Below are 24,630 nucleotides of genomic sequence, written 5' to 3'. Positions count from 1 at the left end.
TATAAAAAATAAGCTTTATTCTGGTATTATGTTAAGTGCAATATTTTTGGTAAAGATTTGCAAGAGATGTCAAAACTATAGGGGATCATAATTTGAACAAACTTATATTCATGAATTCCATGGAATTCTGTAATGTCTGGGCACCCTTCTGGAGCTTATTAGACATTAGTGCTACGTGATCATAGATAGTAACATTTTGACCTTCAGCCTTTGCTCTGTTTATATGAATTATATTTCAATTTCGTAATGTCTTTGCTGTAATGTTACTAATGAAGCTTGTTGGTATTCGGATAGTTTTATGCAGCTACTCGTCTGATGAACATTGGTTCATGTGGTGGAAAGAAACAAGCTAACTGTACTTTAGAAACACGTCTGCATCTAAGCGTCTCTTCCTGCTAATGTAATGAATACATTGTATTTTCTATGAGATGTATGTCGCTTTGGAGAAAAGCATCTGCTAAATGAATAAATGTAAACGTAAATGTTACTCTGATCCAGTGCAGTTCATAAAATTTAAACAAAAACATTATAATATAACTTTTATACTGAATACCATAGGTTCTTTGTGGAGTTTGTATGTTCAATCTGGGCTGCTTTGGGTTTCCTTGCAGAGTCCAAACATGAGCAGTTCATAGGAACTAAATATTCTAGCGTTCTGTGGTGGAGGTACCATCCATTAGGCATTTTATCCTCTGATTTATTGCATTTATAATCAAGCGACTGTTGGCAATTTACTTATCCAATCCCAGTACAATTTACCCAAGATAACCTTAAGAAAATCCCAAATGAATGAGGGTTAGACAATCATCCAAATTCCATTTGGAAAATTAATTTTCCACAACAAAAGTGAGCACTAGTTCCATCTGCCCATGTCAGTGCAGTAAACAGATGCTTTATTTTCATTCTCAGGTGACGGGTTGTGTGAGCACAACTGGGGTCTGGTAAATGAGGACTTTGGGTCACGAAGAGAAGATGTCCTTGGATACAGACTGCCCAAGTTCCATCTGTGGGCTCTGCGGCGAATGCCGAGGAGCGGTGTAATCAGTGATGTTGGGAAGGCTTGGCACCACGCAGCAGCTGAGGGCACTGCGGAATATGCCCATGTCGTGGGCTTCACACCACTTGTTGGTCTTCTGGTTGTAGTACTCCACGTTGAAGATGGTGGCAAACCCATTGAAGCCGCCCACCACGAAGAGGAGACCATCCATTACTTCTATGCCAAAGTTGCTGCGTGGACTGTTCATGGGCACAGACATGATGTGCCAGCTGTCAGTCACCGGGTTGTAAATCTCTGCATTCTGCAGGCGATCAATCCCATCAAAGCCCCCCACCTGGGACAGAACAAGGGTCAAGCGTCAAAAATATGGCCAAATGCTGCATGCCTAGACTGTTTACTGATTTGCGTTTGGCTGATCTCAGGTGTGTGACAGCAGTTACTCACTGCATAGATGTGCTCTCCATATGCAATAACCCCAACTCCACTACGGCGACTCCTCATCGGGGCAATTAGGGTCCACTGGTTGGTGTCAGGGCTGTAGCACTCGGCAGTGAAGAGGCATTCGTTTCCATTTGATCCCCCACAGATGTACACCTTGGAGAAGAAATAAACATGCAAACAATCTGTAACTGACCATCTTTACATACGGTGTAAGCATCTGGGACAATTTTACTTTATACAGGCAGTCCCCGACTTACGAACATCCGACTTACATACAACTCGTAGTTACGAACCAGCCCCCTGTAAAATAAAAATCTGAGTTACATACAGTGGTTCGTAATAATTAACGGGTGCTACTTTGCGACACGCATCTAAACATTGCGCGTGTAGAGCTGTTTGTCGGCATGCGGGCGGGGCACGTGATCCCGAGGTAGGACAAAGACTTCCTTCTTTTCAGTCAGACTACGTTGCTGATAACAGTGTCTCATGTGTTACTGTATTTGGCTTTAATTATTTTTGTTTTTACCCTCCTAACCATGGTACCAAAGCGTAAATGTGATGCAGCTGATGGCGATGCATCAAAGAAAAGGGTAATGACTAAAACTAAAGTGGAAATAAGAAAGCAATCGGAAAAAGGTGAAATGCCAACGAACATTAGAAAAGTGTTGGTCTACAGTCGGTCAACGATCGGGACAATTTTAAAGGACAAACTGAAAATAATGGAGCATGTAAAAGGCTTTGTCCCGATGTCTCTCTCGCTGCCTCTATGATAAATGCTGTAGAAACTTTTATTATTATTATCTCTTTCTATGTCTCCGTTATAAATACGGAACGTAGTTACATTAATTATTGTTATTATTATCACATCATTACATTGTATTATTATTACTGTATTGTTATGTTAAAGATATTTTAGTGTATCAGGAAGTGTTTCTTTTAAATTTTTTATGCATAGAGAGGTACACTATATACTACGACAAACATTTGACTAACTGACCTTAGACACGGACCGTACCTAACAGTTCCGACTTATGTAACAAATCCGACTTAAAGACAACTTCGGAACGGAACTTGTTTGTAATCCGGGGACTGCCTGTAGTAATTCCTACTGACATACTGAGGATGGTTTCTAATTTAGAGCGATTAAAATATAAGCTATTAAAATTCTTCATCTTTTCTCAGTGATTCATCTTATACATACTGACCGTACACACTCGTTTAAGAGAATGTAAGTCCGAAAGCATCACATCCACAGCTTCATCAAGTTACACAGCAAAGCACAAATTTTGAAGAGAGTTGAGATTGAGTCAACTCAGTTATAATAAGACAGTGAAAATATTCCAATATGTAATTGTTTAGCAGTCACATAAAGAGGCTTGAATGACTTGCAACTTATTTACACTTGAGAGCTGGTGCTGAGGAGACCGGAGCTTCGAGATACTCTTGCTCTAACTGAATGATGACAGCCAGCTGCTGACAGTTAAGGGCCCATGTAGAAGGATTATAAGGCATCTTGCTCGAAACTTTTGGAAAGGGTGTTATGGAAAGCAGCTGGTGTAGTTGCTGCCCAAAAAGGTTTTGTGTTGATTTGTTGTTTTTGTTCTATTTCATTTAAAATAAACCTGTTTTGTGTAAAGTCCTGCTATCTCATACTTTGGTCCTGGCCATGTAGCTGTCATGGGCACACAACACACTTCATGTAGCTGAGTATATGCTATGAAACCAGCTTGGGTTTGGCATCTTGCTGAACACACCTTGTCCCAAAACTCATATCTTTCAGATACATTTCCTTTCCACACTCTTGACAGCTTCAAAAGTTAGTTCTTTAGCATCTATTGTTTTTACGTACACATATTTCTATTGGTGTGTTACTTCTGTAGGTAGCTATTTGAATATGTTTGTACTGTATGGAACTTTGGAGAAAAAGTATTTGCCAAATGCATCGTTGTGCATATAAACGTAAATGAATTTCTGATGAAGACGAGTTGAATGTTCCTCTGCAGTGACCTACCCTTCCATGTAAGGAGGTGGCACTGGCATCACTCCTCTGCTGGTGCATGGGCGAGATGACGGTCCACTGGTTGGTTTCAGGTTCGTACCGCTCTGCCGTGTTGAGACGTACGTAACCGTCATATCCACCCATGGCGTAGATGAAGCCGTCCAGCACGGCGACGCTCACGTAGCATCGACGCGAGTGCATGGGAGCAGCTTGATGCCAGGTGCGTGTCACAGGATTGAACTTCCGCACGGTGCTGAAGTATTCCATGCTGTCAAAGCCGCCGATGCAGTAGATGAAGCCATTGAGGTATGCAGTGCCGTGATACGCTCGAGGGCTCTCCTCCTCAACTGTCACGTTGACCCAACAGTCGGCTCGGGCATCATAGGCTTCAATGCCATTGGTGGGGCTACTTCCACTCCAGCCCCCGATAGCCAGTAGGATGGCATTGGGCAGACGTGGGTGCGTAAGGGGACTTTGAAAGTTGGCGGCATCTTTCAGGGTAAGGTCATACATGGCCTTTAGAGTGTTGATAATGATGGGCTTGCATTCCTCACTGTCCTTAACTATCTCATTATTCTTTACATTATAGAGGAAATAGTTGATGTCCATCAGTGCCAGTCTCACCTGGACAGACAGAGCAAAAGATCGTTTTCCATAAGCTTTTTGTACAGGGTTGAGGAGTATTTTTTCATTTTCTGTTATATTATGGATTGTGTTGTTGCCCAGTATGTTTGAAGGTGATAAGCTTTGAGTTGTTTGCTATCAAATGTTCTGATACCGCAAAAGTATACTGTAATGTTAACTGTTTACTTTGCAAAGTTATCTCTAATTTTAAATGTATTTAGCTGTACACTTTAGTACCACCGTCGAAAAAAGAGGGATTATTTAATAACTCGAAGGATGTTTCTGAACACTATCCTACAAAGGTGTTCAAAGGTCACTGACAGTGACACTATTGAACTGCGGTCACCTTGGGCAGCAGCAGAGAGATGTGGTGTTTGCGGGTGGCGGGTGTGTGAGCGATCCACTGAAGGATGGCCTCAAATACCACGTTTTCCTGCATGATGTTGAGGTTGTCCTTCTCTATGATGTCGCAAAACTGCAGCACGTCCAGGTCCAGGAACTCCTCAGAAGTGCGCACAACTTCCTCAAAGTGCTGCAAGATGAAGAGGCAGGCGCGTTGCCGCAGCTCCCAACAGCAGTAGAAGTCGGCAAACCTGTAGATGCCGATGCAGTTCTCCACGCAGAGCTTGTTCTCCAGGAAGCTGCAGCAGGCCCGCACGATGCCCATGACGTTGAACTGGTCAGCGGCTACCAGGAGGCACTCCACATTGTCCTCTGTTACAGGCACCGAGCACGTGTAGGCGTACTCGATAATCAGCCTCATTATCTCCGAGGAGACACCAGGGATGTTGTACACCTGCTTCTTAGTGTCAGACCAGCCACTGCTGAAAAGAGCACTGGAGAACAATTCAGATAGGCGGTTTATTTATTTACGGGTCGCCACACACCTGCCTTGGACAAGCAGTGTCACGATGATAACAACAGCTAGTTATTTAATCATAAACACAGCAAAGATTAAAGTTAAGCCTTTAAATTATTAATAATACACCTATTAATACACTTATTAGGGTTGACAGGTAGCTGTAGGGCCCTTGAGCAAGATACTTATTGTAAATTGCTCTAGCAAAAACCACCCAGCTCTGAACGGGTAAATTACTGTAACAGCTTGACTTTTACTTCACTTTTGACAAAACTTCAGCTAACACAAATGGAAATGTTACTGCCAATAGTTTCCACAAAAGAAAGAAAATGTACAAATGCTCGTCTACTTACGATGGTTCGACTTACGATTTTTCAAAGGTACGATAGCGATATGTATTCGGTAGAATCCGTACTTAGAATTTCGATCTGTTCCCGCGCTTGTGATATAGGGTGCGAAACTCTCTCCCGATGTTGGGTGATGGCAGCAAGCTGCAGCATCCACTCAACCGCGCTCGCAGTCTTTGTTGCGATCACGCGAACGAGTGTAATCAACCGCAAATGTAAACGAGGGATACTCATATCGAAAGCATTATTTTAATGTTGTGTTTTCGCATTCCAGCGTGAATACTAAATGTCCATGTGTATCTCTTGCTTAAATTTGCCTAGTTGTAGGCTATGGTAAGTGTTCTGACCATGTTTAATGTAAACTAGACTAGGCTATAATGTTCAGAAAGTGTGGTACTGTATTCTTTTTCCACTTACAACTTTTCCAATTACGATTTGTCCACTTACGATGGGTTTATTGGAATGTAACCTCATCGTTAATCAAGGAGCATCTGTAATTGGAAAAAAAGCTGCAATTCACTTTGTGACCAGAGGTGGGCAGTGACAAGTTACATTTACTCTCACTTAAGTGCGTTTCTGGAGGAACTTCTTTTCATAGTAATTTTTACTCCAATTGATGTACATTTGTAAAAAAAAAAAAAAGTACTTCTACTGTTACATTCCTCTCATGCACTTTGGCTTTTGAGTTCTCTCTGTACGACTAATTGAGTCATTTTTACTGTGAATCAACATATTGGTAGCTGCAGTAAACTAGCTGTGTACTTTGCATTCAACTAATGCTTACTGCTACAATTCTCGTGAACTATGGCCTTGCTAGGAATCGATCAAATCCCCCCAGACTGACTGAATACAGTGAGTTCTGAGAACATGACTGACCCGAGGCTTTTTGTCTTCTGTTGGATTTTCTTAGTTATTTTTATAGCGGTAGTGTTGTTGAAATATGGGAGATAGTGCAAGTGTCCTTAGGGATCGTAACTTGTAGCCTAAACATGCTTTATTTGATTCCCCCTTCCAGCACCGCTGGACTGATTGTGGACAGTCCCCTTACTCTCAACTACTCCACCACTGGCACCTGCTGTATAAATGGGTAAGCGTTGTAAAATTACTTTGGCATAACTCTTTGTTTGGGACAGCAGATGGTGCTGCAGTTAGAGAGCCATCATCTTGCAGTCAAAGATCGTGAGTTTAAATTTCCACTATATTAATATTGCTTCTTCTTCAGGTCATTAAAAAACCTGATTTGACCCAATTGAGTAGCTGTTTGAGTTGATACTTTTTTTTTCTTTTACTCAATTTTTTTGAGCAGACTTCAGTAATTTGTTCATCTCAACTTGAATATTATGACTGATACCTCCGCCCACCTGTTTTTGACCAAATTAAATTTCTGAAGTGTATTACCCATAGTAATTCATGTAATGCCATGTGTTGTGTGTTAAAGTACACAGCACAATCTTTTTAAAGAGATCATAATCATTATGGATCATCTAAATATCTGTGATTAGCCTTACAATAGATCTAGCGCACTCTTTGTTACCAAGGTCGAAGATAATTTTTCCTACAAAAGAGAATAGTCCTCACTATTGTGGGAAATGGACAGTCATGGTGCAGTCCACAATAGCTCACCAGAAGTAGAAGCTGCAGCCACAGAGGATAATCCTGTGGACATTGAATTCCACATCATTAACCTTAATGATGGCATCACAGAGCTTCCCCTCCAGCAGCAGCTCATTGAACGTGGTCATGGCAGAGCCTTTGCTGATGTTAACAGCACTCGCCGTTGTCTGGATTTTTGGTCTTTTCCTCAGTGTCAGTTTTTACGAAATTCTTCAGGAGCAAATGTTGCTGTACGTGTAGACTGACAGAAGAATGACTGTTAGAAGTTTCCCACTTCTACAATGTTCTAGAACATGTGCACACCTTTCTTACATCATCGAAAGTTCTAAATATGATATGGATGTTACCCTGGCAACGGTAAACTTACTGATAAAGGGATATGTACGTGATCAAAAAGTCTGAGAATTTTAAGTAAAATGCAAAGTGTATTAGTTTTAATGGAAAAAATAAACTATCCAACTGTAAAAATTAGTAAATGATTGTAAATAGCTCAGTGTGCAAACGTGATACTGTAAATTGCTTTGGAGAAAAGCAAAAGTGTTAAGACAAACTCATGTGGAAACCAGTGTTGTGGCTGCAACAAACACATTCAGGGTCACTTATGTGACATTTTATTTTCTAATTTAAAAACAATCAATCTGTTAGCAAAAAACAGACACTATGCCATTAGAGGCAGTAACTTTGGTGTCATTATGTTAACAAAGGGATTAATAGTATCAGTTCAGTTCCTGATCCACCGGTTTATTTTCATTTTTCATTCTGTTTACCAAGTGTTGCCGTTCTCTAGAGATAAACAAATGTTTTGGTTCTTTCAGCCCCACCTCAGCCTCTTGGCGTGTTTTGCAGCTTGTTCAGCATCTCATCTAAGAAGCACTTCTCCGCCCTTTAACCCTTCTCCTTCAGGTGCCAGATGTTCTAAATTACTGATGGGAATTCATATGAATTTATTTAGCCAATGCTTTTCTCCAGAGTAACTCATAATATTGTTACTTACACTGATTTACCCATTAATACACCAGGGTAATTGTGCTGGAGCAAAGCAGAGTTAGTACCTTGCTCAACGGTACTACAGCTGGAGATGGGACTCAAACCCTTGGGTCCAACAGCAGCAGCTCTAACCACTACGCTACCAGCTGCCCAAATTTGTTCAACGGAAGCAGGAACGTCTGCAGGACAGGACTCAGGAGAGCCAAGGCCCCCATTCCAAGCACGATTAACCCTTTCCCTGGATGCGTACTCCAGCGCAGACTGCCTGGCCCATCTGACTCTTGCAGTTTCCTTTCCCACAGACACACACCTGCTTTTTGCATTACAAATGGAGTTTAGAATTTTCCAATACAAACTTAAAAATTCAAACGATATATTTTCTTCGTTTATCTACTCTCTAACATTGCTGTTTGTATCAGAGCAAACGCAATCTGCGCTGACTCACTAAGCCAATGGATGGAACTCATGCGTATGAAAGACAGCAAGGAAAGGCGTACTGTTTCCATGGAGATGAGAGTGGCAGGAACATGGCACAATCTGCGTGTTTATGGAAAGATCTGATCAGCAACTAGTAGCGAATACTTTGTGAAGACGCTGCTCTGTCTATGTTCATGTTCAGCTACTCTTAACAGGCTTCATTTTGTTGGTAAAAACCTACTCGCTCCTGTCCAGGTCAGGGATGTGGTGCTTCAGAGCCTATCCTGGAAGCACAGGGCGCTATGCTAGACAGGAAACACCCCCAGACGGCACACCGGCCCATCGCAGGGTAGCCTTAACACACAGTTCCACACTAGAGACAATTTACAGTCCAAATCTACCTGAAACAATGTTATAAATTAAAAAAAATGAAATAAAAAGCTTTAGAATATCTTCCATTTACAATAGCTGTCCAAAGCATAGCCAATGACTAAATAGAAAGATGCCTTTATTAAGCTCATTGATTTGGGGCAAATGTGACTGTGGAGCTTTTTCAATTTCCACCCCAAGATAAGTCCCAACTCTGAAAAATGCAGCAGCTGTGCACTTCCAGGTATTTTTCCATTAAATTGTTTGAAAATTGAGTCATCCTGCCTTTCGCACAGTTACCTAAACCTAAAGCAGGAAGGGACATGTCTGCTAACTGACAGGTTTCAAAAGGAACAGCAATTTACTGCATTTGAATCAGTGACATCACCAAGTCAGAACACATTTTTATGAAAAATATTAAGACCGAGTGACAAAACACACTTTTAAACACCTACCAAACCTAAATAAAACAGAAATTTTTCAGTTTAGATTGATTATGTCACTTATGGCTTTTAGGTGGGTCCTTAAATCTGTTCACAATAACTGTGACCACTGGTCAAAAAAGGCTGGACACCCCTGGTGGGGACCTTATTTGTATTGATCTGTAATGTACTATACAGTGGTAACTGCAGTTACCAGTAGAGGGAAAACAAAAATATGTAATTGACACTTCAGATCATTATTAACTTATGTACCATTCCAACCGGAAACCCTGAGGACTCCGTTCCCAGATCAGAACGGAGGTAGGAAACCCAAAATTCTTAAAGAAATGTTTGACACATTGGTTATTTACATTCCCTTTTATTAGCACAGCACATAGAAAAGGTAGTCTTTTTCATGTAAACTCATTTACCCATCTTCTCAATTTACAAATAGTCTGTAATGTTCCTTTAAGTTGCTATACTGGCAAGAAACCTAATGGAGAGAAAACATTTTTATCTGGTAATGCATAAATGAATTTAAAAAAAAAGAAGAAAAATTAAGTCCAACCTGTAAGTTTATTACAAATTTGTATACCTTGAGTCTTATACAGACAAATTTTAAAAACAGGAAATGTAGGTAGCAGTATCATCAGGTGCTCTTCAAGAATCAGATTTATATTGAGATTACATTTACTTCCTGGTACATGCCAGTGAAAAACTTACTGGACCACTTAGTCAGCGGAAACTAAATGTGTGAATTAATTACATTTTTGTACAACACAGCAATTAAGACATTTTAAAACACCATTAACAACATTATTTCTTAGGTAGCAGGGAATTGGCCTCATTTCTCCACCTGCGCAGTGACAACTAGAGCAGTGATGTGAGCCGCATGTGATGTGTGTAAATCTGTCAGAACCCAACAAAGAAAAAAGAAAAAAAAGAAAAAGAAAAAAAAAAAAAAAAAAAAAAAAAAAGTCAGTCGGATTTGTTACCTGAGGAGACAACTCACTGACTGGTGTCCATCTCACACCTGGCACAAATACAGACTTTTGTTTGGGAGTAGCTGCATCATGGGAAATTCCCTGCTCGCTGTTTTTGCACCATGCAGTGGTGTCAGTGACAAATAGAAAGCGAAACAATATTATTATTCTTATTAAACAGTAAATTGAGGGGAGCACTGACCTCTCAGTTGATTTATTTCTCTGCCACAGTGTTGTTTCACTATTACGTTTGCTGACGGATATTTTCATAGACGTTTGAAAATTTAAATCACGATGTCAAAATAAATGCGGTCTGCTTTGAGAGATTACCAGACCGTTCAATTTCTGTACCTGATTTGTGTGCCATGATGAACGTCTGTCCAACAGAAAGCACTTTGCTAACCGCACATGGTTTTGTCTGCGAATGATCACGTTGGTTGTATAGCTTTCAACGAGCGTGGGAACTGTGCACGTGCGGCATCTAAGAGCTGCTCCCACTCTGCTCCTCAATTTCGAAGAGACGTCTGAGGGTGCAGGGGCTACGTTGCTCATACTGTAACCGTCCTTTTTGGCTACAGTAATCATTAAAGACCTCACACCCGCGAAGAGCAGAGCAGGAGAAAGTACAGAGAAGCAGGAGAAGAGAGAAATCCAGACAAAGATCTACCTCCTTTTAGGGAATGTGGGAAAACTACTGGCACCGTGACTACAGGATCACACAAGGCGGGCGACTCTTGGTGATTTTTTCCACCGGCTCGCCATCATGAGCCTTCTGGATCGCGTCCATGATCTAAGGACAGAAGCGATAATGGACACACGGCTCAAAAAAGAAGGAAACGAGGACAGTGAAGGACTTTGTTTTGTGGACAGGCTTCTTTGAAGGTATCTGGAGCACTTCTGATTGCCACGAAGCCAATAGAAGTGATACTCACATCATCCTCGTACGGGAAGCCACTGGTCTCCAGCTTCGAGAAGATCAATTGTCCATTTATCTCAATCTCAAAACTCCCTGTTGAGTGCAGCACACGGCAGTGTGTTCAGCTCATGGTGAAGCAACAGTAATGATAAACATGTTGAAAATATTACAGTTTATCTCTAAAATGCTAGGTGTTTCCTTTACAAAATGCTATGCAAATAATACGCTCATCCATCAGATCCAGCACTCATTCCTCGAGCTGCTGGTGTTTAAATGACAGACGCGCACTTGGAGAAACACACTGCACAAACATCTTTAAATCGGATTTCATGTTCTCGATGCATATGAGGCCAACTGTAGCAAATATTTCTAATTGGCACCAAGCAGTGCAATGTTCGTGGCACAGCGATTAGCGCTGCTGTCTCACAGCGCCTGGGTGGTGTGAGAGAATGTGGGTTCGATCCCCGCTTAGTCTGTGTGGAGTTTGCATGTTCTCCCCGTGTCTGCGTGGGTTTCCTCCGGGTGCTCCGGTTTCCTCCCACAGTCCAAAGTAGGGCTGTCAGGATTACTCGATTAATTTCGAGTACCCAGTTTAAAAAAATCCTCGAGTACAATTTCCCGTGTCGAGTACTTGGCAAAATGGCAGAAAAGCGGCGGTGCACAGACGAGGGTCCGTGCAAAACACGGCAAAAAATGTCAATGGTGTGGGAACACTACACGTTAAAAGAAAAGAATAACATAGCTGTCTGCAATCTGTGCAAAAAGCAACTTAAATACAATAATAGCACATTTGCAATGCTACAGCACCTGAAAAGGCAACATCCAGGTGTAACAGATATTCCGCCAGCACGGCAAGTTCACTACTAGCTTTACTTTAATCATTTTGAATACTCTTAATTTGCACGCCGCTTTAAACACAAGACCGAACACGATATATGTATGATATATTTGCATTATAAAGAGTTTCACCACTTAAACACCCACCAGAGAGCACAATTTAATGGAACGTAGATGATAATAAACTCTGACGAAATGTGAAGTTAAGGCGTGAACATATCCATGTTTCAAAATGTTCACATTACTTTTCATCGCGATTTCATAACTCATAAACTCCCGCTTGGGTTAGCATGTTTGATGGTTACTAATCACACAAATCAAGGAATTCTAACCCTCACAAAAATTAACCGTGGCTTTATTTTCAATTTTGAAATGCAAAGCATGATATGTTATTGTTCACTTGATTCTATTTTTATTGTGAATAAAAAACAATTACTCGATTACTCGCCAAAATTATTGCCTGATTACTCGATTACCAAAATAATCCATAGTGACAGCCCTAGTCCAAAGACATGCTGTTCAGGTTCCCCTATAGTTTGTGTGTTCCACTGGTGTATGGATGAGTGACCCTTTGTAAGTAGTATATCTAGCAGTGTAAGTCACCACCGTGAATAAGGTGTGTGGGCTAATAACACTACATAGTGTTCATTGTAAGTCGCTTTGGAGAAAAGCATCTGCTAAGCGAGTAAATATAAATGTCTCTCTGGCACTGAGCATTCTGGGAGTTAATGTGCTGGACACCGATTAATTACTGCTCGAAATCTAATTTATACTTTTTCCATAATTAAAAAAATATGAAAAAGTGTGTACACTTGTTTACATTTGTCATGGCTCGCCCAGTAACGAAAGGCCAAAAGCCCAGTGGAGTGGTTCTCACCCACTCAGTCACTCCAGTGAGTAATCATTCAGTCAATAATCGCAGTCATCGGTTACTCATCACCCAGTGAGTCACTCACAATGAGTCACAAGCCACTCATTCACTCAATCAGTCACTCAGTGATCAGTCACCACTCAGTTATCGGTCAGCCATCACCCACTCAGTCACTGCAGTGAGTCATCATTCACTCAAGTCACTCAGTCATCAGTTGCTCATCACCCACTGGGTCACTCACAGTGAGTCACAAGTCACTCATTCACTCAATCAATCAGTCATCGGCCACTAAGCGATCAGTCACTCACACTGTCACAGTGAGTCAGCAGTCAGCACTCACCCTGCCTCCCGACGAAGCCGGAAACCTCCGCATCAGAAAACTCCGCGGTCACGACGCGCGCGAGCTCCTGATAGCGGGGCCCGTAGCCTCATCCGCCGCTGCAATAAAAAAAGAACGAACAGTCAGTCATCGCAGACGCGACACCGACAGGTCACACGCGCTCCAGGGCACCGCGCGACACGACCAAAGTCCACATTTCCCGCCCAGCAGCCCTTTCAGCACGCGCTGACTGCCGACAGATCGCGGCGAATTTCAATTTGACTGCAACATCGCCTGAGAACCAAACGGATGCGACCGTCTCTTTAGCCACCTTTTTTTCCAAGGCTTTTCAGCGCAAAGTAAAATGTTCCATGTGCACCGCTCAAGTTTCACATAAAACGTTCTTTTACAAAAAAAAAAAAAAAAAAAAAATGTGAACCTACCAGTATTCTACGCGAACTTTGACGCCCATCGTTTTCAAACGTTCTCTCTCAACACGGAACACTCAGCCTCGCTTCCGGTTTGGTGAGCTGTGCGCACGCGCAGTTAGGATTCTCTGCGCCCCCTGCTGGTCTCCACGCGGAGTAACAGGTGGCCGTGCGGACCGTAAATCGAAATGACGTAGCGCAGCGGCGGCTCCGTACAGCGGCCTTACGGAGACGCTGATTTCCGCAGCTCTCCTGAGTGAATGAAAGGATTTCTGTTTCACATTTTGTCCTTACAGAGTACAGCATCGGAAGAAAAGAGAAGTGTTTATTACACCATAAACTTTTTTGTCTTCAATTATGAAATACTTTTTTAGCAACACAGCTGAAGATCTAGCGGTCAAGAGAAACAGCGAAGATGAACTTTTGGCAGAGTTGCATAGGTCTCGATATTTAAAATTTCACTTTTGACAGCAGTGTTTAGTGAACCCCATTATTTCATCAGCTAAAAATATGTTTTCCAATTAAAGTAAACTAAACTTTAGTAAACTTGGCTGCTAGATTAATTCTGACACCAGTCACAGACTAGAGAAGAAAGAAATAGCACAGATTTTCAGTTTTTTTTCTCACTGCCGTAAAATGATGTTAATTATCAAATGGAAATAAAACATTGATAGATGAACAGTAGGGGGCAGTAGTTACCCACTGCTATGTTGTACATGCCGCACTGAGAAGCCACAACTTGTCAGATATTCCTGTGTTTTTCCTCTCTGCTTCATCTGCCATGTTCTACTCAAATCTCCTGTTCCACATGATAAAAAAAATAATAATGATAATAAAACAGAATTTTACATTGCTTGAAAATCATATTCCTTGTAGGATTTTTATGTCTTATTTCGGGTTTGAAAATTTTCAAAATGTTGGCAAATTCAGTGCCGCCTTGTCATCCACCACCGTGTTCGTAGGTTCGGGTCTTTTTGAACAACGGCTCTTTCTGCTCCCCACGCTGCCGCCGTCGCTGGAAACTGGACATGTGGTTCTGGACCGGCCGATGTACCTTGCCAAAAGCCAGGGGTTTTTTTGGGGCAGCTGTTCAGATGGAGCCTAGCATTCTGAACAACCCCTGTGTATTCCTCCTTTTTTTGTTTCTTTACCCCCCCGTCTCTTTTACACTTCATTACACCAGCAAAACACACACCTAGTTCTATTCTTTTTCACTGTATGTTAATCCATTAGTAGCAGAAGGACAATAAATTTGTGTCCTTGGTGACTATCTATGCTAGTTGGTGCTGTAGCGCTTCAAACTACTGCCTTTGGCCCCGATGGTTGTGGGTTCAAAACCCAATATCTCACTATCATGACCCTGAGTAAAGGACTGATCTTAAATTGCTCCAGTAAAATTACCTGTCTGTATGAGTAAATAATGGTAAGTAGCTTAAGACAGTAAGTGACTTTGCAGAACAGTGATAAGTGAAACAAGTGTTACAAGTATTAATAAGCTTCATGAAAAAAAGGTGTTTTAAATGTCATTTTACAAAAATTTTAGATAATGATGATGCCGATGCTAGAGCCAGAGAGTTCGTCAGCCTGATGTGTTCTGCTTGCAATAGCTGTTTGTCAGAGAAATACCAGGCCGATGCGCATTTTACCGTAAAACGAGGTATTAAAATGCAGCCTGTGTTTGCGACCTGAGCCGACCTTTCTAGCTGCACAAGACTTTGGATGTGGGAAGGAACGCCAAGAGTGAGTCTGTGCTTTTAGACTTGGCGCTGGGTGTGGGTTCCTCTATTTGTGTGTGTCTGAGTGCCTGTGTGTGGCGGAGGGAGGCTCTGCTCTCCTGTTTCTCACACGATGCAAACTGAGAGCAACGAGCGCAGGAAGGAAGGTGGGAAAGTCAGTTGAGGAAACGGAAGAACGGCAGCGCTGGGGGTAGAGCTGGTGTCTCACGGGGCCTGGATGTCGGTTCGACTCCCTGCTCGGCCTGTGTGGAGTTTACGTGTTCTTCACATAGTTTCCTTCAGGTGCTCTGGTTTCCTCCCACATCCCAAAGACATGCAGCTTATGTGAACCAGTCTCCCTTGTGTGTGTTGCCCAGCTCTGCTGCAGAAGTGTGTGAGTCACTGTAGGGACTGTAAGTGTGTGGTTAGGGACAGTATGAACTTACTGCTTTGAATCTCACCTCCTTCCATAATACCCTTGACCAAGTTCCATACCCTAAATTGATCCAGTAAAAATTACCCTGCTGCATAACTGGACAAATCACTGTAAGTTACCTTACGATTGCCAGACTGAAATTGCTCCAGCACCTTCCCTACTGTATAACTGCGTAAATCATTGTAAATTGTTTTATAGGAAAGTGATCATTAAATAAACAATAAAAAGAAACTGGTAGTTAGAGTGGTTGCCTCTGGACCCAAAGGTTGCAGGTTCGAATCCCACCTCCAGCTGTAGTACCCTTGAACAGGGAAGTTACCCTAAATTAGTCCGGTAAAATTGCCCAGCTGTATAAATGGATAGGTAACTATAGGTAGATGAACACTGTAGACAGGTAGATGAGTAAATGTAAATTTGCAGGATGGGCTCCGACCATCTCCTCGATCCTGTACCATGCAGAATTCCGGCCAAAAGTGCTTAGCCTGCATTGTGGTTAATATTAATGGCAATAATAAATAATAAATCTGGACAAATCGTTTTACTTTTACACCATGTTTCCAGCCGGTTATTACGGTTTGCTCACTCTATGAGTAACAATGTATTATTAATATCAGTGGTAAGGCTGCGTCGCAGAGCAACGTGAGCTGTGAGCTTTTCCAGGCAACAATAGGACGAGAAGTGTTGTGTGGAAACACTGAACTAATTACTGACCCCCCCCCCCATCCACCCATCCAAAGCGTATATCTTTGCTGAAGAACGTTCTCGTAACCCTAGGGCCTCAAACAGATGGATGGGATTTGCCGTTTTTACTCATCGTTGTCTTTATGTACAGTGTGTGTGTGTGTGTGTGTGTGTGTGTGTGTGTGTGTGTGCGCGCGTGCATGTGTGTGACTGAACTGCCCTTCCGTTCGCGGTTTTCCCTGCGTCACACCCTACGCTTCCAGGATAGGCGCTGGACCTCCCCAACTGTTCATAGGCTGAGCTGTTATTGATAACTGTGAATAGTTTATTAATTTAAGTTAATAATTTGGTATTAATAATTTGGAACTGAAGTGAATAATTTGTGGTTAGAGCTACTGCCTTTGTACTCAAAGGTTGCAGGTTCGATTCCCACCTCCCACCCTTATGGATGTACTTACTCTAAATTGCTCCAGTAAAAGTACTCAGCTCTATAAATGGGTAAATAACTATAAGCTCAGCACTGTAAGTCACTTTGGAAGAAAGTGTCAAAGACATGAATAAATGTAAATAATTGCTTGTGTATCTTCAAAAGTCTTGGAGAAAAAGACACGTTTTCAGTGTTGCTGGAGTGAGGAGTCGGACATTGAACGAGAATCATTGTATCGTCTTCGTTTTTCTCCAAGTCTGCTGTTGTGTTTCGGTTCTTTACACTGATTTACACCGCCGGGTAATTTTCACTGGAGCAATTTTGTGGTAGGTACCCTGCTCAAGGGTACTGGCGCAGGAGGTGGGTTTCGAACCTGTGTGTGTGTGTTGCCCATCACTAGGAGAGAAGAGCACTCGGTAAAAACAGGCTGAAAGCGAATTACAGTGACAATCAGCACAAAGTCCCCATAGCTGTATGGAAACAATAGTCCGTGTGTGTGTGTGTCTGAGTGCGCCGACTTGCTTCTCCCCAGTGCCGAACTGCAGAGCATCTGATCAATGCGGTCGATTGTTTTATCATGTGCTCTAAATATGAGTTCTTCATCGGACTCCGGAGCCGGGACGTCGGATCGGAGTGCGACCTGAGATGAGAAGCGCAGAACACATTTCCGGGAGAGGGAACGTTTCCTCGCGCCCCAACACACGTGGTGGGGCCTCCTTCGTGCGCCATTGCAAAGCATATGTGAAACAGTGCTTTGAAACGCGTTCAAGAGGACCGAGTGGCTCCCTCCACGCCGCAGCTCCGACCGTATTGGTTGAGAGGAGCAGAACGGCTGCGTCAGCCACGCACGCCTTTTGCTGGATTATTTGCACAGCCGTGAAGCACGTGTGGCATCTGTTAGTCATTGCTTGTTGTCAGAAAAATATACATGTAATTCCTGACCTCATGATGTCACCGGGGTGTTTGCTGCCCCTCTTCGGCGCGTCAGGTGTGTCGGGTATCGCTGCATCTCGCTCATCATGCTTTATCATCCATCTCCCTGATGTCAGTCAGTAAGCAGTGCTGCGGTTAGTCATCGCCATGCAGTCTTAGGGTTCTGGGTTCGGATCCCTGCTCTCCGTGTAGTCCCCTCAGTCAAGGTCCTTACCCCGAGTTACTGCAGTAAAAGCAGTTCAGTGAAATAAAGGTAAGGACCGTAGTGCAAATGTATACAAATGAGAGAATAAAGGTAAGCATTTCAGGGTACAAGCCTAAGCTGGTGAGACCAAAGGTTGCAGGTTTGAATCCCACCCAGTTGTTGTTAACCTGAGCACCGGTGTACTTACCGTGATCTGCTCTAGTAAAAATTATTAACGGTTGAATAATGGTAAGTAGGGTTAGGGTACACACTTACTACAGTAGGATTGGTGGCATAGTGGTCAGAGCTGCTGCCTTTCAACATACAGGTTCAACCCCTTGCTGTAATACCTGAGAACAAGGTATTTACCATGAAGTGTTCCAGTAAAAATTACTTTGGGATGTAGACTTACCACTATGCCTTCTGTAGCTACTAGTGTAGTGGTTAATGCTACTCCCTTTAGACCTAATGCTTGTGGGTTCAAATCTAAGCTGTCATACCTTTCAACACAGTAAATTTGCCTACATGGGTACACACACACACACACATTTTCAGAACCGCTTGTCCCTTACGGGGTCACGGGGAACCGGAGCCTACCCGGCAACACAGGGCGTAAGGCCAGAGGGGGAAGGGGACGCACCCAGGACGGGACGCCAGTCCGCCGCAAGGCACCCCAAGCGGGACTCGAACCCCAGACCCACCGGAGAGTAGGACTGCGGTCCAACCCACTGCGCCACCGCACCCCCCCTACATGGGTAAATAATGGTAAATTGCTCTGGAGAAAAGTGTCAAATAAATATAGGCTTCTTTGGACAGAGGTCTTGACTAAATAAAACATGACACTTGAATCCCTGTTTGTTTGAATAATGTCCTGGTTCTCCATCGTTTAAGATTCGGCTGAACTTTAACCTTTTTCATAATAGCAGCTTCGTCCTTCAGTGCCAATGACATGTTACCCATGGAGGGCAAACAGACACATGTAAGAGAGGGGGAGTAAGAAATATAACTTATAATAAATACTGGGTGGAATGGTGGCACAGCGCCTGGATGGTGTGAGAGAACGTGGGTTTGATCCCCTCTCGGTCTGTGCGGAGCTTGCGTGTTCTCTCTGTGTGTGTGTGGGTTTTCTCCGGGTGCTCTGGTTTCCTCCCACAGTCCAAAAACATGCTGTTCAGGTTCACCCATAGTGTGTGTGACAGAGAGAGTGTGTTCCACTGATGTATGGATGAGGGACCCAGTGTAAGTAGTGTATCTAGCAGTGTAAATCACCACAGTGAATATGGTGTGTGGGCTGATAACACTACATAGAGTTCATTGGAGGTCGCTTTGGAGAAAAGTGTCTGATAAATAAATATAAATGTACTCTTATCAAAGATGGCTGAAATGAGACAGCAGTGCCATCCTATATATGAAAGAACACAGAAGTGCAATATCAGTAAACATGGTACAGTGTGGTATGGACTCCGTGTGAGGAATACGATGTCTGTAAAGATGGGTTCCAAATCGACCGCACCAGTTTGTTCCGATGCCGGCCAGAAGTGAACAGCAGGCAGCGGTATCTGGGTTTGAGCGGAGACGCACTGCGCTCTGCTTTGTGTCTCGGAGCAAGTGCGCCGCCGAATGTGACAGCTGCGGGATGTGGGGCTTTGCATGCGTTCTGCTCCTACATGTGCGGGTCAATGACATGCAGATGGTCGATCTTCTTTGGGGACAAGGGCTGCAGGGGAGCGACACACGATGATCACTGCACTTCCTCCTCTATCGCTTTTCTCCTCCTTTCACGAGTTCACTTCTGAGACAAGACTCGACGCACGCAAAGAGCGCCGTGAAGTCAGAGCCCTACGAACGGAGAAGCCGCACAGCTCGTTTGCACGTCGCGGACGCAAAACTGTCCGCCTTTCCAGCCCACGTCCTCCTTGGAAGCCTTTTGCGCTCTTTTGGGATTATGCACAGATCAGTGGTTTCCCAGCAAGTGAGAGGTAATTCGAGGTATTTATTCTTTGCACTTGGGACGCCATTGGCTCCGCCCACTTTTGCTTCCCGCAAGTGGTGAGACCATGCATTGGGCCTCCGCCGGCCTGGCACCTCAGCGCCGCGTTCTGCGAGGATTTTTCCAGCGAAAAGACAAAATGAGAGTGCGCTGCAGGAAAGGGGGGCGGGGGGGGGGCTTGGCATCCGCCGGAGAACCGCAATGAGAATTTACTCCTCATGTGGCACCAAACTAGGAGGAAGGCGCTTGGCTAAGAGTTGCTTCTTTTGGGGCAGAAATAGGATGAAGCAGGATTAATTTAATCGTCTCAGATAATCATTTTAAAAGCCAACAGGTGTGATCTGGTGCCACAAGGAAATGGACTTGAACTTCACCTCAGCCTGGTGTATGACTATGTAGAACATCTGCACATCAGGGCGGGTTGAGGCCAATTATACAAATGCCCAGAGGATCGGAGATGGATAATGAGAAGGTGAGAGGTTGAATGAGGATTCTCACCTGATCAAAGGCCTTAGAGAAGATTTATTGTACCCCTTGATGGTCCACAACTCCACCCTCAACCCTTGCAGGACTGAACCTGGTGATTCTATGTTGTTGTGTGTCAATGAATGTCAGTGCAAAACCTCAATCTGTCGGACAAGTTTGTTCAGGAAGCCATTAGGAGAGTCAAAGGGCGGTAAATTAGATCAATGTACTTGTCTCTTTCAGATCTGTTGCCCCAGGTCAGTAAGCTTGCAACAAGAAATGGAGTTTCCCAAAATCACATAATAATAATAATAATAATAATAATAATAATAAAGCCATACTACAGTCCTATTAGAAGTTGGTTTATTTATACCAGATTATAGATGTTATTACCAGAATTCTCCAGAGTTACTGAATGAGGCATACGGGACGGGTCCGTGATTTCCCTCAGTAGCTCAGGAACCGTCAGACATATTATTCTGGATGGGTGATGTGGTCGGCCGGTCCAGGCTCCCGAGACGCTCTCAGGTCTGGTTGTGGTTAGACTCAGAGCTCAGCCCAGCTCTGCTCCTACGCGTTTCCCAGTGTGCTGTACCGGTTGCGCCACTCAGTGGTGTGCTGGTTACTGTGATGGTGTAATTACCCCATATGGCATTTAAGCTTGGAAAATAAAAATACGTTAATGTCAGAATCCTGTCTGTAACACACCATTTCCATACATTGTCAGAATGAATGTTCATCACTGAAACATTTTGAGGAGAGCTGGTAAAAATGCATTGCATTTCACCTCTCTTTTATCAGCTTCATACTGGAAGTCATACGTTACATTTATTCACTTGAATGCTTCTCTTCAAGGCAGCTTACAATCGTCAACTACCTACTAGTTTATACAGCTGCGTAATTTTACCAGAGCAGCTTGGGGTAAGTTCCTTGCTCAAGCATATTACAGCTGGAAGTGGGATTGAAACCTGCTACCAATGGCTCCAGAGGCATCAACTCTAATTACTACACTACCAGCCCACCCCAATCAATAGCTTCACTGCCAGTGGATGCACCCAGGAGGACATGGTTGCCTAAATAATAAAAACAGAAAAACAGATATTGAAAGTAAGATGTGATGGTCAGACCTGTAATGAACTTTTCTGCTCTCGTCACGATTCTCAAACACTTGGAAAGCACGTGAGCTCCTTGTGGTTAGGATGGAGGTCAAAGTTTGGTCGTTGACCCATTGGATACTCAATAATTCCTCCAGAAAAAACAACTGGAGGTTCAAAAGAACACAACAAAATCCATCTCGTCGACAGTAGATGTTCTCATGTAGCTTCAACGTTTCCCTTAGAAGCAAGCCGGCGGAGGAGCTCACCTGGCTGTAACACTAGCATGTTGGGTCTTTCTCCTCTACCTTTCAGTTGGTCCCATGGGCTTCTTTTCCTTTAGATGCAGTGGTTTAATGCTGAAAACACAAATATTAGGCTCAATATTATTTTGTGACATGTACCACCCACAGCAGCACAGAAGGGAGGAAACAGGTTCGTTGAAGGCACCTGGAACCAATTACCATAATCAGTACTCGCTAATGACATCATTACCTTTTCAACCTCATCTGCGGTCCGAGACACGGACGCAGGTTTTCCCTTCACATCTCCTTGGGTTTGTCTCTTTTTTCCAGTTTGAATTTTTTTTTTTCGCTTCATTCAATTTCCTATGAAAAAAGTGTTTTGTTTGCCTCGCACCTTTGCGTTGTGAAGAACCATAATAGTGGCAATCCCAATAACGGTTATCCCCATAACTCTCCCATTGCTACTGTCTGAATACTCGTTTTTCGAGGGCACATCCTTCAGCGAACGGTTAATGGCATGTGATTAAAGAATGTGCTGCATGGCAAAACAAACAAATAAAATAGGAGAGAATTCACTATTAACTATAAATCACGAAGGCTGGTTGCACAGACTCCTTTTGAGTGTTTTGCCTGTTTATGAGCCCGACTCTTGAACTCTTCCCTGTACATCAGGGCGCAAGATCGATTAATTGACGAGAGAAGCGTTCCAGCTTCGCCGGCGTTGGGTCACGTAAGACAAATGGCACTGTGGAGGTTGGCCTTACAAATGCAGCCTTGGAAACAGGCCCAGAGCAACTGTTTTCTATACTGTACCTCATATCCATATCCATATGCCTAAAGGCGACTGAAGCTAATAGTTGAGGTTTGCAGTGGAGAAGAGTAAGAAGCCAGTTACGCTGCTTGCTGCTGTAATACTTAAGACCACAGTAATCTGGCGGCGTTAATCAAATCTCTGATGCTGGGTCCCATAAATTTAATTTCGAATGGAGAAACGTAATGGAAAACACACACACACCCTAATGCGCACGGCGTAACGCACGAGTGCTGTGGATACCGATGATTTCTGCAACATTAACTGCCAGCTATGTGTTGGGCGGAGAACATGGGCTCAATATGACTGCCAAACACTGGCAATGAGGTTTGCGTGCACACACACACACACACACACACACACACACACACACACACACACACACACATTTCTTCCACTTTCCTTTCCATCTCTCTCTCACACAAACCAGTGAGCGCTCATGCAGCACGTGTCTCCAATACTTTTAATGAGAGATTTTACACATACATCCTACTTATTATCAACTCAATTGTCATTTTATTAGTAGATGCATTTAAGCCAGCATTAGCTGAAGATGATCTGTCCAAAGGAAAAAAAATATTGATTGTGAGATCCTGTAAACTGGTTTGGAGAAGCATGCTCCGGAGGGTAATGGGAAGATCAGGTTCATTCTGGCTGCTTCTCAAATCACATCTGCTGCCTCAGTCATTGTCGATCAATATTTATCTGTTGTCTTCCTGCACCCCCTTCCTCACCGCTTGTTCCCTTCCACCCTTCGCGTGATGCTTTATGTAGGAAGATCCCTGCAGGTCTCAACAATTCGGAAACAATGACTGTAGAGGTAGTCATCAAACGTGCACTCAGCCGCTCGAGTTCACGTAGCTCTTATGCCAGTTTAAAGAGCGCCTCATGGACTTGCGTTCTCCAGTTAACACGGAGAAAAAGGGACTCAAACTGATCAGGACCTGCAGAAAAACATGATGGGTAATAATTTCCGCTTCCCAGGTAACAAACAAATGTTCGCCATATATTCTCAAAAACATTCACTGCAAACTTAGAAACAATTTCATATGTAGGTGAACAATTCAACAGGTATCTTCAGCAGAACTCTGACGTCTTAAGTATATCTTCAGTAAATATGCAACTTCAGTAAATTTGCCTGGTTACCAGGTTTGTCCTAAGAGACTGGAGTCAAACAAGTAAAGGCACTGATTTTCTGATACATATTTTTCGACAGCTGTATCTTCACAGTGGCATACAAAACAGAAATGTGAACATAAAATCGAAATAACTGAAAACACTGAGATGAATGGATGGATGGATGGAACGACAGATAAATAGATGGATGGATAGATAGATAAGATTAGCACCACTACCTTTAGATCCAAATGTCACAGGTTCAAATCCCACCTCCAAGTACCCTTGATTGAGACATCTACTCTACCTTATTCTATTAAAGTTACCCAGCTGTCTAAACCGGTGAATAATTGTAGATAGCTTAAATTTCCACATCTCTTTGCAGAAGAGCATCACAAAAATGTGAGCATACATGGGAAAAAAAAAATCAGTGTCGATGATAAAGTGTTGCCCAAGAGTTTTGCAGACATTAATTATTCCCAGTTTTGCTGTTTCACTAATACTGTCTCTAAAAACCAGGTCCGGAGAAGAATGAGGAGCGGCGGAAGAAAAGGCTGAGACACCACTTTAAACCTCGAAAAACATAATCTAGTACATTGGTCATCAGATCCATTAGCCTGAGTGGTAATTACACACCACATGAGTGCTCTCTGCTGCCACCACACGTAGCAGAACTGAAGGCGTGACGTCACATTCAGCGCATAGCTGAAACAACAGCTTGAACAGTCATTTGACTTTAGGAATGATTTTATTGCACTACTTTATGCTGCATTCTCTTGATTCATGAACTCAGTGATGCCGGAAGAAAAATGTATTAAGTACAATTTCTAGTGTCACCTGTTTAAAGGCCAATTTTAGAGAAAACTTAAAATGCAAAACCCACAACGAATGGTTTACCTTTGTTTAACCCTTCCGCTTCAAGTCAAATTGCACTCGCTCAATTGCGAACGCAAACTTGAAAACGCAATGAAATAAACATCCAACATCTCCTCCTTTGCGACATCCTCCCTGGGAGCCTGAAAAGGATGTAGGAGTAAATGCAGAACCACTGATCCAATTACAATCAATTATTAGCCCCCATCCGGAAACATCTTGGTAGTGGA

The 24,630-nt window shown here is 43.1% G+C and overlaps 2 protein-coding genes across 2 annotated transcripts; both read right to left on the bottom strand.

Annotated features, from left to right (window-relative positions):
• Positions 1 to 441: 441 nt before the first annotated feature.
• LOC108933001 (kelch-like protein 10) lies at positions 442 to 8,083 on the bottom strand. Its single transcript, XM_018749778.2, has 6 exons — positions 8,012 to 8,083; positions 6,891 to 7,048; positions 4,408 to 4,897; positions 3,450 to 4,061; positions 1,442 to 1,591; positions 442 to 1,331 (listed from the first exon to the last, which is right to left on the bottom strand). Exons 1-6 carry the CDS (start codon positions 8,081 to 8,083, stop codon positions 960 to 962), a joined length of 1,854 nt encoding a protein of 617 aa, XP_018605294.2. The 3' UTR covers positions 442 to 959.
• Positions 8,084 to 9,439: 1,356 nt separating this feature from the next.
• Positions 9,440 to 13,531, bottom strand: LOC108933014 (migration and invasion enhancer 1-like). Its single transcript, XM_018749796.2, has 4 exons — positions 13,446 to 13,531; positions 13,024 to 13,121; positions 10,992 to 11,068; positions 9,440 to 10,849 (listed from the first exon to the last, which is right to left on the bottom strand). Exons 1-4 carry the CDS (start codon positions 13,472 to 13,474, stop codon positions 10,766 to 10,768), a joined length of 288 nt encoding a protein of 95 aa, XP_018605312.1. The 5' UTR covers positions 13,475 to 13,531; the 3' UTR covers positions 9,440 to 10,765.
• Between the last annotated feature and the right edge of the window lie 11,099 nt (positions 13,532 to 24,630).

Source organism: Scleropages formosus, chromosome 20, assembly GCF_900964775.1.
Source record: "Scleropages formosus chromosome 20, fSclFor1.1, whole genome shotgun sequence".
NCBI lineage: Eukaryota > Metazoa > Chordata > Actinopteri > Osteoglossiformes > Osteoglossidae > Scleropages > Scleropages formosus.
Note: the sequence above shows the minus strand (reverse complement) of the source record. Positions and strands in the feature narration are given on the sequence as shown.

Excerpts from the sequence above, each read along its gene's own strand:
- LOC108933001 (XM_018749778.2), bottom strand. The coding sequence starts at position 8,083 with ATGGGGGCCTTGGCTCTCCTGAGTCCTGTCCTGCAGACGTTCCTGCTT. Across the intron at positions 7,049-8,011 it reads TGAACAAATTTGGGCAGCTG|ACAACGGCGAGTGCTGTTAA; the intron begins GTAGCGTAGTGG and ends CCAAAAATCCAG. Across the intron at positions 4,062-4,407 it reads TCTCTCTGCTGCTGCCCAAG|GTGAGACTGGCACTGATGGA; the intron begins GTGACCGCAGTT and ends CTGTCTGTCCAG.